Source organism: Protopterus annectens, chromosome 7.part1 (genome assembly GCF_019279795.1).
Source record: "Protopterus annectens isolate FY-2018-M chromosome 7.part1, PAN1.0, whole genome shotgun sequence".
NCBI lineage: Eukaryota > Metazoa > Chordata > Ceratodontiformes > Protopteridae > Protopterus > Protopterus annectens.
In genome coordinates, this window is record NC_056740.1 from 165,041,217 (window position 1) to 165,059,040 (window position 17,824).

Here is a 17,824-nt window from a genome sequence, read left to right on the forward strand (position 1 = left end):
CTGTCAGTAAATAGACTTGAAGAGATTAAGATGAAAAATGGTGTGAAACAAGGATGCTTATTGGATTCACTTTTATTGGATGAACTATGATTGTGATGATTTAAATGGTAACATTTATGACAAAATTGAAAGACTGTGATATGAATGTGATGGTGAAAATACCAGTAACTTTTTCGGTGAACAGATGATGTTGATGTAGTGGCTATGAGAGAATTTAGATTTCTAGATGACCAACATGGCTGATTAATAGCAACATTTCTGTGAAGCTCTGTAGAAGAACCTGTTTAATGAAAAGAAAATGTGTACAAACCGCATCAAAAAAAGACCAACTTTGCTTATAACACTTATGTGAAACATTTTTATAACTGGTGCTTTCCTGAAATTATCATACTAATTCATTTCTTACACAGTTGTTGGAGTCAAATAATCTCAATCATACTGGGAAAATGAGTTCCACTAAAACTTCATGGGAGATGTATCACTGAAGGAAGACTATCAGGTGGATGCCTCAGTACAAGACCTTACTTTAAGAATTAAATAATTCTAAAACAAAATGGGGATAATGAAAGAAAATTGCATGTAACAGAGATATTGAAGACAGTGGTCTCAGAACGTACCAAATTAGAGATATTAAAATTACTCTTGATGAGAATTAGAGAAAATGAAAACGGTTAAGAGCTTTTGCTAAAACAGGGTACTTGGTTAATGAAGTAGAAGACCCTGACAGTATAGTATGGAGGAATATTATCAGAATCTTTAGTGTTCCAGAGAAAATTGATGGAAATGATAATGGTGAGCTTTTTAATTTCATGGCTCCCTCAAGTACTAAGGTTATTAAGGAGTGTCTTGTGGTATCAAAAGAGCACACATAAACTTTAATACAGATGCCTTGGCTAAAACTAAGCCCATTACAATGATTTGTGTTTTACTTAGACAAGTAACTTGTTCTAGAAATCAGTTTGGGCAAATTCTTTAGTCAACGTAGGCACAGTATAATCAGATTTGAGTATTATGCAAACAAAACTATTGTAAAATAAGAAAACAGTGAATGGCCCCCAATAAAACACTTTAAAAATAATAAGATTTAAGCACTGCTTGTGTTTCCCACAAGGCTTAATATTCTTATCAAGTGTTAAAACCTTTGGTACAATCAAGGAAACAATACACTTAGTATAAAACAGCAAGCTAATACATGAAAATGAAGATAAGGACTTATTTTCCTTCTTAATAGGATCTTCAGGTAGAGAAAACTGTAATAGACTAGCATCAGATCAATCCAATACATCTTGTAGTATTCCTACCCCAAGAGAGAAGATGTAGAGAGATCAGTGGAAAACCTACCAATTATAAGAAATCTTCATGGACGATATTAATGTCTATCTTAATTTCTAAACATTCTCAGTTACAGTTAATATTTAGCTTACGTCTTCACCTTTATAACCTGGAACATTTTTGAAGTTATGCCACTCCTTCATTATGTTTATTTGATAGTACTCGCTCCCCTACATCAACATAGATTCTTGATACCTACATCAGCGTAGACTCTTGATATATTGTTACTCTAATTTGCTTACTTCTTTTCTTACAATTTTAATTTCCCTAATAGTTGTATAATTTAACTATTCTTTAACAATTAACAATGATTATAAATAACTGAGATTTTAAATATATATATATATATATATATATATATATATATATATATATATATATATATATATATATATATATATGGCATTATTTACGGACTTATAATATATATAATATGTGAAAGGTCTGCAGAATATGTATCCTCAAGTTAAGACATTAATATGTTTTTACCTTTTTAATATTAATGAACTGATTTTTTTAAGTTATCCTTTATGCCCTTTTTGCAAATGTCATAACTTTTTGATAAGTACTTCCAGGTGTGGTTTCCTGCTAAGTTATTTTATTCATCATGACTCCTATAGCATTGTGAGCATTTTGACTCATGAAATTTCCTTGCAGTATAATGGCGATGTTCTCAATTTACAGTTTGACCTTGAATGGGAAAAAATGAAAGAGCAGCACAGTGGAAAAGGATAGTGTATGTTTATGTTCTGATTTGCCTTTCATTTGCTCTTAGCCTTAAATAAGTAGATGCTAGTGATAGTTACATTAAACTAGCAGCCTTGTGATGTGTTGCTGTTTTGCTTTTTCTGGTTACTTTTTCTATGTTGAAGCAATGCTGCTTTTGGCCAGGATCTCCGAGGAGCAGTTCTGCTGAGGAAGCCAAGAATGCAGACCAGTTTGAAACCATCTGTAATTTGGCAGGTACTGTTTCATCCTATACCAAATGTGCATGTAATTTGATTTTAATAAGAAATTCATGATAGAAGGAGGTTTATATAAAAGTTTGGGCAGATGAAAGGCAGATAGAAGCAAGGATATCAGCACATGGGTTATAAATGGGAGCAAGGGAAGTAATTTATCAGCATAGGGGTTATAAAAGGGAGCAGTGGAAATCATTTAAAGTCATGTTTGTCCTTATTAACATCAATAGCTTACTTTCCCCTTTTATTATTTATTGATTTTTTTTTTTTTACATGACAGCACTATTTCTGTTAGGTATGCCATATTGTAAGGAAGATTATTTCTACTGAGTCTTGGAGGTGCTGTTTTGTGTTCTGTGTGTGGGAGAGAATGGAAAAAAAAAATATGTATATATATATATATATATATATATATATATATATATATATATATATATATATATATATAATATAATCTTCTTGGGATCTCTTCTTAACTGTTAATGGCATTAATCACACCAGTTACCCAAAATAACATTTTATTAATATGAAGAAGCATTTGCCATCTGTACAGTAAACTTCATTATCGTTGCTATTGATGTAGTTTTGCAGGTGTTTTAAGCTTGATAATTGTTTTTTAATTATGAAGAATAGTGTATGGTTTAGAATATTAATAGACCTTGTTGTTTTATTGTACTGGAACAGATGTATGCATGGGTATTTTTTTAACCTCTACCTTCCTATTTCCCCATCCCCCTTTTTTTACACATATAAAAGGAACACTGGATAAATGTTTCTACAAAGGCTTGCCTAACAGGAGAAATGATGCTTGTTTGAAACATATGAAATACTCCTTTCATGTATGGTTGTAGTTGTTAAGCTTGTTAGTTCCTGTTTTAGTCAAAAAAGAATGGGAACAGTGGGAAAAATGCTAACTTTGAAATACTCAAAGTGTCGCATCTTCTTTCAATGAATATGCGTATCTGTCTTACATACTTTTCTTATAGATGTATTAGTGGCAGGAAAAAAAGGAAGAGTTATGTCAAAACTGTTGTGGTCATCCCTGCATGGTAAGAAGAGATTGCTTAAGAAGAGAGGTCTCAAAAATAATAGAATTAGAGGACAGAGCACATAGGAAAAACATGAGATTTTCTTCATTACCAGAGAAGCTGGAAGGAACAGAATGTATTAATTTTATAAAAGCACAAGTAAGCAACTGGACTGATATTCCACATCTGGAGTTGTTAATTGAAAGGGCACATCATGTGTAAGCTCCTAACCTGGTCATGAGAAAGCAACGTAGACTTTAAAGATGCAATCCTACCAACAGAATGAGCAGATTCTGACAAAACTGTGGCAGAAGGACAAAGTACTAAAGGAGAAGACAGAGTGTGGAAAATGATTACTCGCTATACACAAGGTAGAAGAGGAGTATATTTATTCCACTAATCAGGGAATGTCAAGAAGCAGGCATGAGATTCAAGCTGCTGTACCCACCTATTTTCAGAAAATTCTTTCCTGGAGGGACAAAGTAATTTTTGATGCAGTGCATGCTAAGGAGGAAATGCAGATGTTTGTCCAACAAAAAGTGAGTTATGAAATAGAAGGAGATTCTGCTGCTTATTCTTCTGGTAATAAAGGTCACAGAGAGACTGTGCCAGTGAAACCTTTTCCAGTGTTTCGATGGAAAATGCTTGAGATGGAAAAAAGCACAAGAGGTGACTAGAAGAACCAGGACTATGTTAGAAATGAAGCAGAGACTGGATTTGGGAGATGGAGATCAACAGGAATAAAGGTAGCAATTTGGAAATTGACCAATAAATGTGTGATTACAAAGCATTAATTATATTTGTGACAGAACAAGAAAACCTGGAAATGTTGGGCTTTTTTGGCTTTGTTAAACTTGTAGGGAACTCTAAAGAATATGCTTTGTTTCATGCCATTAATGTTTTGAAGAACATTTAGAAGGGGGGAAGAGTAAGGAAAGAGTTAACTGCAAGTAGAACAAAATGTTGGTCTTGGTAGTATTTTTATACTGCATGATATTATCCGGATGCTATAAAGTAAAGTTTTCTCAGTTATGTTTGAGTGTAATGGGGATACCAGTGTAAACAGGTGTCCCTGTTTTTGTTTTTCCTTCTTTCTTTCTCCTTGTTCAGTTTTAAGAAATGTAGGCACTGCAGTGTAAACAAAGCAGAAAAGTCTGGTCAAAAGAGCAACATACAAGACAAATTGATGTGCTTTTCTCACACTTGCATAGGGGAATGACCAGATTAAGGCCCTTGGTTTGATCTAGTAACAAGTTTTAAGAAAAAGCCAACAAATAAAAAAAAATTTTCTAGTAAATAAATGAGTGCTTTTAGAAGCATCTCTATATCTGGTTCTCATGTCTTCATGGAGACAATCTGATAAGGAGCAATAAAAACACAATAATTATTTCTTTCATTGGCTAGGAGATAAAGGCTTCTGAAAACATTCAAGTGTTTTCCCAGTCTGGAAGAGTAATAACGATAAGATAAAACCAAACAGCACTTAGTAGAAGCACAGGCTGTACCATGCATCTTAGCATGTATAACCTTCCTTTTAGGTTACCCAAGTCTGTGAGTGCAGCTGTCAGTCTTGGACAGTTGTTTCTGTTAGGAGGGTAAAACTTCAATATTTGAAGATGTACATAATTTTGTGTGTTGGTATTAATTAGGGTTGCCACCTTTCAAATGGCCAAAGTGGGACATTTTTGATACAAACATCAGATTTTACAGGCCAACACATTCTCACGGTCAGTACAAAGGATAGAACTTAACTTTTTTTGCCTAAATAAAAGCTTATTCTTGTAGCATTTTAGTTGCTTATTCTGTTTCTTATAACATTTAGGTATTTTAGGTACAGAATAACTGTTTTATGCAACTATTACATAAAATATAGGAAATAATTTTGTCCTAAAATCTCAGGACATTTGCCATTTTTAGAATTTTTTGTCAGGACACAACTGCCCAAGGAGGGACTGTCCCTCGCAAAGTGGGATAGGTGGTAACCCTAGTACTAATATGTTTTAAGGGTGTATTTGGGGTATGTTTGTTTTTTTTTTTTTTTTTTTTTTTTTTTGTGAGGGCTTTCAATAAAAGATGTGACATAGGCTCAAATAGATATGACAAGAAACAACTGTATAAAAGATAAACCTGCCAAACATTAGTGTATGCATGTAACACAAAAGCTGAACTAGACACAACAAAAAGCTGTTACTCATAAGCGGTAGGAATAGTAAATTTCTAACATAATGGCGCTTTCTATATTATCTTTAAATGTAAATGGTCTCACAGATATATACAGAAAAGAAAGAGTAGTGAACTATATTAAAACCTGTAGAGTGTAAATAGCTATGCTTCAGGAGACACATTTGGAAAGAACAGAACGTGAATTTGATAAAGGTTTTCAAGATGGTTATTCAGTGGAATACCTTGGACAGAGGAAAAGGAGAGTACTTATACTAATTGCAAGAAGACCTCAAATAGTGATAGAAAAGAACAAGTAAGATAATAATGTATTTGTAGCACTATGGGGTTAGTGGCAAAGGTAAGAAGATTAAAGTGTCGTGTAATTATATTCCACCTAAAACTGCTAAAACGAAGCTTAAGATTCTGGGAGAAATAATCATCTTTCAGCAGGGATGTTACTTATAGGTGGCGACTGGAATTTGATTTGCAGCAGTGAAGATGTATGTGAAGGACCCAGAAGAGAAAAAGGATCTATATTACTATGTCGAAAGACATGTGCACTGAACACATCTTAATCGACACAGTAATATCGACTTGTCTAAAACCCGAATAACTATTTTTTTCCCAGGGGAAAAAATTGCTCAACCATCATCGGGGATTTGCCCTTTTCCTCACTGTAGTGCGATCTCTGAGTTGGTATATTTAGTTAGGGAGGGTGTGGTGGGCTACGTTGTAGGGTCTAAAAGTGTGGGTTTTTTTTCATGTACAGCCGAGCAATTTTTTTCCCCTGGGAAAAAAATTGGCTGACTTGGCCGTTCGGGTTTTAGACAAGTCAATATTACTGTGTCGATTAGGACGTGTTCGGCGAACATGTATTTTGACATGGTAGTATAGACCCAAGAGAAAATATAACAAAGGAGAGTAGATTTTTGAAGAGATATATGACAATATTTGGCATGGAAGATGTGAATTCAGTAGCAGGAGATAGTAGTGAATTTACATATTATTTCCCAAGATACAAAAAAGTACAGTTTTGTACCTACCATAAATGTAGATGTTCGAGTGTACACCCTGCTGCAGTCATCACACTTGGGTTATCCTGTCGTCAGGCGGTCCCACAGTCGGCCGGAATTCCAAAGTCTTGGTCTGGCGTCGGTTGCTGTCGCTTCTTCCCTGACGTCAGTGCGCCAGGGGTATATGTAATGCATCCGATGCCATTTTCTTCAGTTTTTCTTGCCCCAGATGTCAGGTGCCCCCAAAAAGGTGGTCAGTGATTAGTACCAAATTAAGTAATTTTTGCACAAACACAAAATCTCTCCAGCTATAAGCAAATACATCAGGAAGGTATTGTAGAGATTTTAGCCAGTTAGATCAGAGGGGATGGAGGGAGGGTAACCTGGACTGCAGCAGGGTGTACACTCGAACATCTACATTTATGGTAGGTACAAAACTGTACTATGTTCATCGTGTTACCCTGCTGCAGTCATCACACTTGGGTAGAATCCCAAAGCTAAGGATGGGTGGAGGAGTTATAGAGGGTTAGAGGAGGCTAGGAGGCCCTGCAGAACTGCAGTGGTGAAGCCAGCTCTAGTCTTAGAGTAAAGTGGTAAGTGATCGTGTTTGGTAAAGGTCTGTACTGAGCTCCAAGTTGCAGCTTCCAAAATCTCCTTGGTAGGAACCCCCCTGAGGAAGGCTGTAGATGTAGCTGTTGCCCTGGTAGAGTGGGGCCTAATGGTAGCAGGTACTGGTTTTCCATGATGGGTATAGCAAAAATGAATGCAATGTCCTATCCATTTGGAAATGGTCTGTTTTGATATGGCCTTCCCTTGTGAAGCTGTAGCATAGGATACAAAGAGCTGGTCAGATTTTCTGAAAGCCTTAGTTTTATCCAAGTAGTAATGAAGTTGCCTGTGAATGTCCAAGGATTGCAGGAGTCTTTCTCCTTTGTTCTGTGGTTTTGGGAAGAAGGTGGGTAAGTGGATGGTTTGATTTAAAGCCACACTGGAAACCACCTTAGGCATGAAGGAAGGATTAGTTCGTAGAGAAACTCTGTCTTGATGGAAAATGAGGAAAGGTTCCACTGCCATTAGTGCCTGCAGCTCTGAGACTCTTCTAGCTGAAGTTATTGCTAGCAGCAGGGCAGTCTTCCATGATAGAAACTGTAGATCTGCAGAGAAAGCTGGTTCAAAGGGAGGTAGCGTAAGTTTTTCCAGAACAAAATTGAGGTCCCGTGTTGATGTAGGTGCTCTCCTGGGGGCCTAATGGTTTTTGCCCCTCTGAGGAACTGCCTTAGAAGTGGATGCGAAAATAAGGGTGGATCCGTGTTGTAGTGGGCTGAAATAGCTGATGCATGGATTTTAATGGAAGAAAAAGAAAGTCCTTTGTGCAACATCTCAGTTAAATACTGTAGAATCTGAGGCATGTGAGGCTGAAGTGTGTTTTGGCCTGTAGCTTGGTTCCAGGCGCAAAACCTTTTCCATTTATCCAAATAGGCCTTCCTGGTGCTGGGCCTCCTAGCTTCCAGAATAACATCCATAACTGCTTGGGAAAGAGGAGCTGGCTGGATGCTTAGGTGATTTGCCATGCAGCCAGATTTAAGGTTTTGAGTTGGCTGTGAAGAATCTGATTGTTTTGCTGTGTGAGCAAATGGGCAATTTGTGGTAAAATCCAAGGTGGGCCCTGGGCCATATTCCTCAATAGTGGGTACCAGTGCTGGCGTGGCCAGTCTGGGGCTATGAGTATCAGTCGTGGTCTCTCCTTTCTGACTTTCAGAAGCACCTTTGTGAGGAGAAACCTTTGTGAGGAGAGGCAATGGAGGGAAGGCATATACTGTCAGGTTTTTCCAACTGAATGAGAGTGCGTCCACTTTCCAAGCTTGATGGTGAAGTGTCCTTGTACAAAATTTTGTTAGTTGGTAGTTTTGAGGACTGGCAAACAGGTCTATGTCTGGAAGGCCCCATTTTTGAGTTATCATTGCAAATACTTGTGGATTCAGTTTCCACTCGTGGGGATCCATGATGTTTCTGCTGAGGTCGTCTGCCAATGTGTTCTTTTTTCCTGGCAGGAATTGAGCTTGTAACTGAACTTGGTAAGCCAGAGCTGTGTTCCACAAGGTCATTGCTTGCCTGCAAAGAGGGTAGGAGTGTGTACCCCCTTGTTTGTTTATGCACCACATTACTGTGGTGTTGTCCGTCCTTATTGTAAGTTGTCCTGGATGTAATAGATTCTTGAAGGCTGTCGGAGCATTCTGTACAGCTAGCATCTCTTTTTGATTGATGTACAGATTCCTTTGATCTGCAGTCCATACGCCTTGAACGCATTGTCCTGCCATGTGTGCCCCCCAGGCGTAGTCCGATGCATCTGTTGTCATAGTTTGCCTGGCTGGGGGCAAGGTGAAAGGCTGACCCTTGTTGAGGTGACATGCCTGTGACCACCATAGAAACTCCTGTTGTAGGCAGGGAATGAGGGATATCATTGTGTCCAAGCTGTGGCTGTGTTGAGACCATACGCTTTTTAGGTACCACTATAATTTCCTCATATGCAGCTTTGCAAATGGTATTAGTAGTATGCAAGATGCCATGAAGACCAAGGCCTGCAGAATTTTTCTTGCAGGTAGTTGGGTCGTTGTTGCCATTGTTTTGAAATATTGAGTCAGTTGCAGTTGTTTGTCTGGCGTCAGATAAGCCTTCTGGGCCGTTGTATTCAAGCTAGCACCCAGGAATGTCATGTTTTGTGAGGGTACTAGTTTTGATTTCTTTTCGTTTACTGTGTACCCCAGGCAACTTAAAAGATATTTTACAAAAGCCAGATGTTGTAAGAGGGTGTCCTTGCTTTCTGCTTGGATGAGGCAGTCGTCCAGGTATGGGTATATTTGAATTTCTCTTTGTCTGCAGTATGCAATTGCTGGTGCCAGGCATTTTGCGAAGACCCTGGGCGCAGTAGATAAGCCAAAGGGCAGTGCAGAGAATTGGTAATGGGTTGAACCTGCAATGAAATGGAGGTACCTTCTGCAACTTTGTCTGATAGGGACATGCAGGTATGCCTCCTTGAGGTCCAATGTTACTAGCCATGCTTTCTTGCCCAACATGGGAAGAAGCTGCTGTAGTGTTAGCATCTTGAATTTGGGTTCTTGTAAGAAGGTGTTTAGAATTGAAAGGTCCAGAATTGGTCTCCAGGCATTGTCCTTTCTGGGAACTAGAAAGAGTCTTGAGTAAAGTCCTTGGCCTTGCTCTGGAGTAGGTACCAGTTGAATGGCTCTCATGTCCATGAGAGCTGTAATTTGTTTTTGTGCCTCTGCCCATTGATTTTGTGGCAGGTTTGGCATTCCTCTTTTCATTGGCAAGGTGTGAAAATGGAATCTGTATCCTCGTGAAATGATGTCTAGGACCCATTTGTCCTTTGTGCCAATGTGCCAGTTGTCTGAAAAAAGTGTGAGTTTTCCTCCCAAGGGGGCTGCCAAGAGAGTGTTGCTTGGCTAGATGAGGTGCAAGTCATTGAGTTTGCCTTCTGGTAGTTTGGGACCTGTCTTCTCCCCCCTTCTGTGTTGCAGTGCCCCATTGTCGAGGTTTGTAATGGGCTTGTGGTTGTCCTCTGCCTCTTGGACGTCTGTATTTACCCCTCTGTGGTCTGTCAGTAGCTGGAAAGGACCAATTTTTTGTTGGCCAATTTCTGCTGAAGCGAGGGGGCTGTACCTGTAGAAATTCTTTTACTGTCTGCATAGATTTTGCCTTATCCTCCATTTTCTTTAAGACTTCTTCTGCTTTGACTCCAAAAAGAACATCCTGCTGTAAGGGAGCATCCAGAAGCTTTGCTTTAACATGATCAGGCAGAGTTTGTTCCTTTAACCAAGCATGCCTACGTATAACAGACCCAGTGACAGCTGCTCTGCAGGAAGCCTCCAAAGAATCAAAACCACATTGTAAAGTATGTTTGCCATCCTGTTCAGTTGCATGTAACAGATCCTGCATTTCTTTCAATTCAGACTGTTGAGGGAGTGTGCTCATTTTTTGTTTTAACTGAGACATTAGAAATTGCTGATATTTTAGCATGTGAAATTGGCAATTTCGTGCCCTCATAGCTAGAGTGGCTGAGGTGTAAACCTTTTTCCCCCACCTGTCTAGTGCTCTGGAGTCCCTTTCAGAGGGTACAGGATTTTTTGCCATAGAAGCCTTAGCCCCTTTGGGACCCAGGGAGATGGTCTCTGGATCAGCAACAGGGCTTTTATAAAGGAATTTGTGGGAATCAGGCACTCTATAGTATCTGTCAGGTTTGGCTGGAGCAGGAGGCAGAGAATCTGGGTTCAAACTGGATTCTAAGTAAACATCATCCACAATGTCTAAAACTGGGGGGATGGCAAGTGGTCTGTGCTGGGGGAGTAAAATAAACTCTCTGAGCCTTTTCTTTGAGTCAGAATAGTCCTGACCTTCCCAGTGAAAATGTTCCCTCATAGTGTGTAAAGTTTCTCCAAAGGAGTAGTCTTCAGGGGGAGAAGCTGAGGGAATAGAATCCTCAGCATCAGAATCTTCACATGGGGAGAAGGAGTAATCTTGGTCCTCAGAGGAGCCTGAGGAAATAGGAACTTGTTCAGAGGAGGCATAATCTTCCTCTTGTCTAGGCCTTTTGTTGGGTGAGGGTTGGGAACCCCTGATTAGATATCAAATCTTCAGCCATTTTGAGCATCTGTTTCTTAGGCATGGGGCCTTGAACTGGAGACTGAAGTGCAGTCTTTTTAGGTTTAATAGGAGTCTTAGTCTTAGGATACGTTTTTATGGTGAGCATCGTCGGGCTGAAGACGCCTTCAGAAACCGAAGGTGTTTCTGCAGCACCGACATCTTTATCAGCAGTGTCGTCGGTAGGGGGTAAACAAAATGGCTGCGTTGGCCTAGTACTCTCCGCCAAAAGCTCCGAAGCGGTCTCGGGTTCCAGATCTGCGGTAGTCAGGGGCTGTGTCGGAGCCTCACTGAAGACCGGTGAACCGGAGACCGGACCATCCGAGGCCTCGGAGTCTGGCTTGGGTCTAGGCTGCCTGTCCTTGTCCTTGCGTTTTTTGTGCACTCCGGTAGTCGGTTGCTCCGACGGCATAGTGTAGTTAAATTTTCTACCGAAGTAGTGTCGTGCGAAATCAAAGCGTCTTTATATAGTACGCTTATTAAACCTAGCACAAAAACGACAACCAGTGACGTCGTGGTCTGGGCCTAGGCAAGGTATGCAGTAAGAATGAAAATCCTTATGAGGTATTTGCTGAAATAGAATTGTTAACTTTTTCTGACATCGGTGTGAGGCAAGAAAAGTTACCCCAATGGGGTACTTAGCTTTATTGAAGACTTCGGATCTGAAATTCGACTTCAAAAATCTCAGGAGTCTGCCGACCGGCACTTGCGAACTGCTTCTGCTTCGGGCACCGCGTGGCAAGAAAGACTGGAGAAAATGGCGTTGGATGCATTACATATACCCCTGGTGCACTGACGTCAGGGAAGAAGCGACAGCAACCAACGCCGGACCAAGACTTTGGAATTCTGGCCGACTGCAGGACCTCCTGACGACAGGATAACCCAAGTGTGATGACTGCAGCAGGGTAACACGATGAACATCGGGTCTAGACTAGACAGAAAAAGGTTATGTTTTTACCATAACGTTCTATGTGTGTTGTCCATCTCAATCTTTATTCTTACTGGTGGGTCGGATCTGAGATGTCTGAGCCATCTCAGCCTTTCCAATAGCTCAAAGTCTTCAGCAAAGCTCGTGGACCTCCTTCCCTACCCATAATGCAGTTTTCCAACTACCTCAGATCTTGTTTGCCCACCCAGAAGGTAAAATAATGTATACATCAGCTATGGCCTATTTTCTGGACAATGTCAGTATCTCTGAGGCTATGGAGATCCCAGAAACCAATGTCCACTTGGTCTTCCAGGAGTTCTGGAAGGGGGTTTGGAGGGTGAGTTGTGAGAATAAAGGTCGAGATGAACAACACACATGGAACATTATGGTAAGAACTTAACTTCTTTGTGTTGTTGCCAATCGCACCTTTATTCTCACTGGTGGGACCATGTCCCAAGCAACATAATTCCTGGGTGGCTAATGGAAAAATACTCCTCAGAACCATAGAACCCAAAGGAAGCCTTACTCCTTGAGGCCAAATCTACTTTGTAATGAGTAATAAAGGTGTACGGCTTTGCCCATATTGCTGCAGGACAGATACTGTCCTGTAAAAGTCTTTTGTGAAAGGCTGCCGAAGTTGCAACTGACCTAGTGGAGTGTGCTGCGAAAGGTTTGCTTTTTGAGGAGTAGATGTAAGATTATACAAATGGTGAGCCATCTAGACAATGTAACTTTTGAGACTGGTAACCCTTTTCTGGTCTCAGAGTAAGATACAAAAAGTTGACCCGATTTCCTAAATTGTGAAGTCCTGATCAAATAGAAACGCAATTGTCTATGAACATCCAAAAGATGTAGAGAGTATTTGCCTTTGTTTTGGTAATTAAAAAAGAAAACGGGTTAACTCAATAGTTTGGTTTAGATTACTTTCCGACACAACCTTGGGGACAAAAGAAGGACTGGTACGTAACGATAGTCTATCCTTATGAAAAATTAAATATGGCTGTTTGGACAAAAGAGCTAGTAGTTCTGATACTCTTCTAGCTGAGGAGATAGCTACCAAGAAAAGTGTTTTCCAAGATAAGACTTTTAAATTGCATGTCACTGAAGGTTCAAATGGAGACCGAATGATATTTGTTAAAATGAAGTTGAGATCTCAGGGTGGAGTTAAGTTCTTATATGGAGGTCTGATCATTGCTGTTCCCTTTTAAAAAGGCTCTGCAGAGTCTGTGTGACACAGAAGAACTATTTTCTCCTACTTGGTAATTTGATATTGCAGCTAATTGGACTTTATTTCATGAAGGTGCAGCTGCATCTACTATTAGTTTTTCTAGGAATTCCAATATAGAATGAATGGGTGCAGAAAAGGGATCTAACTGGTTATCAGTCACCCAGATAACAAATCTGTTCCATTCACTCGTGTATATCTTACTTGTGGAAGTTTTATGGGAAGACATTAGAATATGCTTTACTGGAGATGACAGACTGGGAAACATGGCAATTAAGGGAACTGGAGCAGCCAAGCTGTCAACTTGAGGTTGTGAAGGCTGGGATGTGTCATTCCTGACAGATGCATCAGTAAATCTGGAACTGGGTCCAGAATCCATGGTTTGTCCTGGAGGTGAAGCTGTAGAAAGGGAAACTAAATTTGATGAGGCCAGTAGGGTGCAGTGAGGATTACTGTGGTCTCCAGCAGACTTGCTTTCTGTAGTAGTTTGGGAATGTTGTGAACAAGTACATCCCTCGGTGACGCCCCCTCTGAAGGGATTAGGGCAAAGTAGTTGCTGCATTTGGCATTGGTGAATGATGTAAAAAGGTCACAGCAAGACTGGCCCCATTTCCAGAAAATTTCTTCCGCTATTACTTGATTGAGGGACCACTCATGTGGCCATAATATGGCCTTACTCAGCTTGTCCGCAATCATGTTGGATCTCCCCGGGATATGCTTTGCAATTAGAAAGAAATTGGGAGAACGTTCCCCATTGTCAAAGCCTTAGAGCTTCTTGACAAAGGGGATAAGATGTGGATGTTCTTTGTGTTTCACTGTTGCAGTCATCACATTTGGATTATCTGCTTGCAGGTAGCTCTCAGCCAGCCTGGATATCAGAGTCTTTGGATTTCTGCTTCGGTTGCTGTAATTTCTTCCATGACGTCAGGTTGTCAGGGGTATAAAACATGCAGCCGACGCCATTACATCAGTCTTTCTTGCCGTGGAGGAGCCCGAAGAAGAAGCAGTTCGCAAGTGCCGGTCGGCCATCTCCTGAAATTTTCGTTTTTGAGTTTCAGACCTGAAGTCTTCAAAAAGATAAATACCCCGTTGGGGATCCTTTTTTCTTGCTCTAACCGATGTCAGAAAAAATTAACAATTCTGTTGCCTGTGGAAAGCAAATACCTCATTGAGATTTTCATACTTACTGTGTCACTTGTTTAGGCCCAGACCACGACGTCCCTTGCTGTCAGTTTTGTGCCTTGTTCAGTGCCTGAACTATTTGTCATCGGGCTATTTTTGTAGCTAAATACTTTTGTTCTCGGACTCCATCCTCCGAAATGACTTAGTTAAGCCATCTGACTACCGATCTTCTGAAAAAAAAGTAAGGATAAAGACAGAGAGAGACTGCATAGGTCCAAAACTGCCGACGATGCTTCCAATAAGCTAGTCGCCAGTCTGCCGGTACTCAGTGAGGTGCTTTCAGCCCCTGATGCCTGCTACTACAGATTCACAGGCCTCTACTGAGACCCATTCGCAGTCCGGTATGCAATGAGATGCTTCTTCGACTATGGAACCTACAGATGTCTCTACCTTGGATGGGTTCAGAGCCAGTGTGCAGGCATTGCTTCTGTGGGTGTATTCAGGCCTACCGATTTTCATATCAAACCGATGACTTTGTTGCAAGCTAAGAATACCAAATTCCTCAGGCCTAAAGCTCGCACTAAGCCTAGAACACCGACAACCAAAGTGCATTCTCGGGCCCATATGCCTCAAAAACAAATGATTAGAATGGCTGAAGACCTTATTAGCTTAATTAGGGGAAGCCAGCCTTCCCCCTCTGAGACCTAGAACTGATTTTCTTTCTGATTCTTCTTATCAGGATTCTGATATCTCTGTTTCTTCTGACTACCAGGATTTACCCTTATCTACTTATGAGAATTCTGATGCAGAGGATTCCATTCCCTCTGCTTCTCCTCCAGAAGATTTTTCTTTTGGTGAAACCTTACATACCCTTAGGGAGCATTTCCATTGGGAAAGCCAGGACTACTCTCAGTCCAAAAAGAGACTTGGGGAATTTTTAAACCTGCCTCAACACAGGCCTCTAGCTAGCCCTCCTGTTCTGGAGATTGTAGATGATGTTTTCTTGGAATCCAGCCTTACCCCAGACACTTTGCCTCCAGCTCCCAGGAAACCTGACAGGTGCTACAAAGTACCTGACTCTCACAAATTCCTTTTCAAGAATCCTATTGCGGATCCAGAGACCATTTCCCAAGGACAAGAAGGCATTATGGCTACTATTGCCAAAAATCCTACCCCTTCTGATAGGGATTCTAGAGCTTTAGACAGATGGGGTAAGAAGGTATATACTTCTGCTACTTTGGCCATTAGGGCTTTAAATTGCCAGTTTCATATGTTAAAGTATCAGCAGCATATTATGGGATTAATTAAACAGAAACGATGTTGATTCCTGATTGTGCTGAACACAAAGATTTACAAGAGTTAATGCATTCTGCTGACCAAGTAGGTTAACATAATTTGCAATGTGGTTTTGATGCTTTAGAAACATCTTGCAGGGCTGCTGTCACTGGTTCTGTACTTAGAAGGCATGCTTGGCTTAAGGAACAAAACTTGCCAAATCATGTTAAAGCTAAATTACTGGATGCACCCTTACACCAAGAGCACCTTTTTGGCAACAAAGCAGAAGTCCTCAAAAGGATGAAGGAAAAAGTTAAATCTATGCAAACTGTTAAAGATTTCTTATAAGTACAGCCACTTAGATTCAGTAGGCATTGGCCTTCAAAAAACTGGTCCTTTCCAGTCCCTTCCAGGCTTTCTCAGTCCAAACCCAGGAGCAGCAGGCCACCAAGACTTCAGTCTCAGGCTATTCACAGATCTAAGCAGTGGGTGACCCCCACTTCCAAAGCAGGGAGTAGTAAGCCACCCCCCTATGGAAAAATGGCACAATGACTTATCCTTAACTCTATCAAGCCTTGCTCATCTACTTGCTCCCTTAGGAGGAAAGCTTGCCCTGCATGCAAAAAACTGGGAACTCATTACCCAAGGCAAATGAGTTTTAAACATAGTTTCCCTAGAATACAGATTCCACTCACTCCCAACCCCAAGTGGATGGCCAGACCTCCCCCCAAACCAGTGGGCGTAGGCCCAAAAACAAGTGCTCTCTCTCCTCAGTATCAGGGCTATTCAACCTGTCCCAGCAGAACAAAGGGGACAAGGTTTTTATTAAAGACTGTTCCTGGTTCCCAGAAAAGAAAACTCCTGGCGTCCCATCCTGGACCTTTCTTTTCTCAACACCTTTCTGGTGGTTCCAAAATTCAAAATGCTAACTCGTCAGCAGCTTCTTCCTATGCTAGCTAAGGATGCCTGGCTGGCAACCTTAGACTTAAAGGAAGCTTACCTGCACATCCCAATAAGGGAATTCTGCAGAAAATTCCTATGCTTCAGGGCAGGCGCCATGCACTATCAGTTCTCTGCACTTCCCTTTGGCTTATCTACTGCGCCCAGGGTATTTACAAAGTGCCTAGCTCCTGCCATTGCATTTTTCAGGCAGTGAAATATTCAGATTTACCCATACTTGGATGATTGCCTGATTCAGGCTGAGAGTAAGGACTTGCTGTTGCAGCACCTGGTATTTGTAAAGAGACTTCTAACTTCACTGGGGTACACCATCAACGAGAAGAAGAAGAAATCACACCTATTACCCCACCAACAGATTGTATTCCTGGGAGCAAGCTTGAACACAACTTCCCAGATGGCATTCCTCACTCCAGAGAAACAAGTTCATTTGACAACCTATTTCAAACTGCTGGCCACAAAAACCCAGCTATCTGCAATGAAAATCCTGCAAGCCCTGGGGTTCATGGCCTCTTGCATTCTATTAATTCCATATGCAAGACTGCATATGAGGAAACTTCAATGGTATCTAAAAAGTCTATGGTGTCAACATTCTCAGGATCTGGAAACAATGATTCCTATTATTCCTTGTCTGAGGGCAGAGTTCCTTTGGTGGACAGAGGCCTGCTACCACAACAAGGGACTCCCTTTCACTCTACCCCTGCCGCCCAAACCCTAACAAGAGATGCATCAGACTATGCATGGGTGGCTCACATGGCAGGGCAGTGCATTCAGGGCAAATGGAACCACCTCAAACAGATGCACCTGCATATCAATCAGAAAGAAGTGTTAGCTGTACAGAATGCTCTGATAGCCTTCAGAGACCTTATTCTTCCAGGGCAACTATTGGTAAAGACAGACAACACCACAATTATGTGGTACATAAACAAGCAGGGAGGAACCCATTCCTACCCACTCTGCAGACTAGCCATGGCTCTGTGGAACACAGCCTTGAGCTATCAAGTGTATCTGCAAGATCAATTCCTGCCAGGCAAACTAAATTCACTAGCAGACGACTTAAGCAAAAATCTCATGGACCCACACGAATGGAAACTGGAACCCAAAATATACAAGCTTTTGAGGAACAAATGGGGGACACCAGAGGTAGACCTGTTTGTCTCCCC

The 17,824-nt window shown here is 40.9% G+C and overlaps 1 protein-coding gene across 10 annotated transcripts in view; it reads left to right on the forward strand.

Annotated features, from left to right (window-relative positions):
* NR2C2 (nuclear receptor subfamily 2 group C member 2) overlaps nt 1-17,824 on the forward strand; it is a 1,701,781-nt gene that overhangs the window by 94,489 nt on the left and 1,589,468 nt on the right. For 5 of the 10 annotated variants that reach the window (XM_044078621.1, XM_044078620.1, XM_044078614.1 and 2 more), the window contains one exon: nt 2,205-2,295. The exons of 3 other annotated variants lie outside the window; for them this stretch is intronic. In XM_044078621.1, coding sequence (XP_043934556.1) covers nt 2,260-2,295 — 36 coding nt within the window. In that variant the 5' untranslated portion in view covers nt 2,205-2,259. Of the gene's footprint in view, nt 1-2,204; nt 2,296-17,824 lie in introns of those variants that run through there. 2 more of the 10 variants (XM_044078618.1, XM_044078619.1) reach the window with 2 other exon arrangements.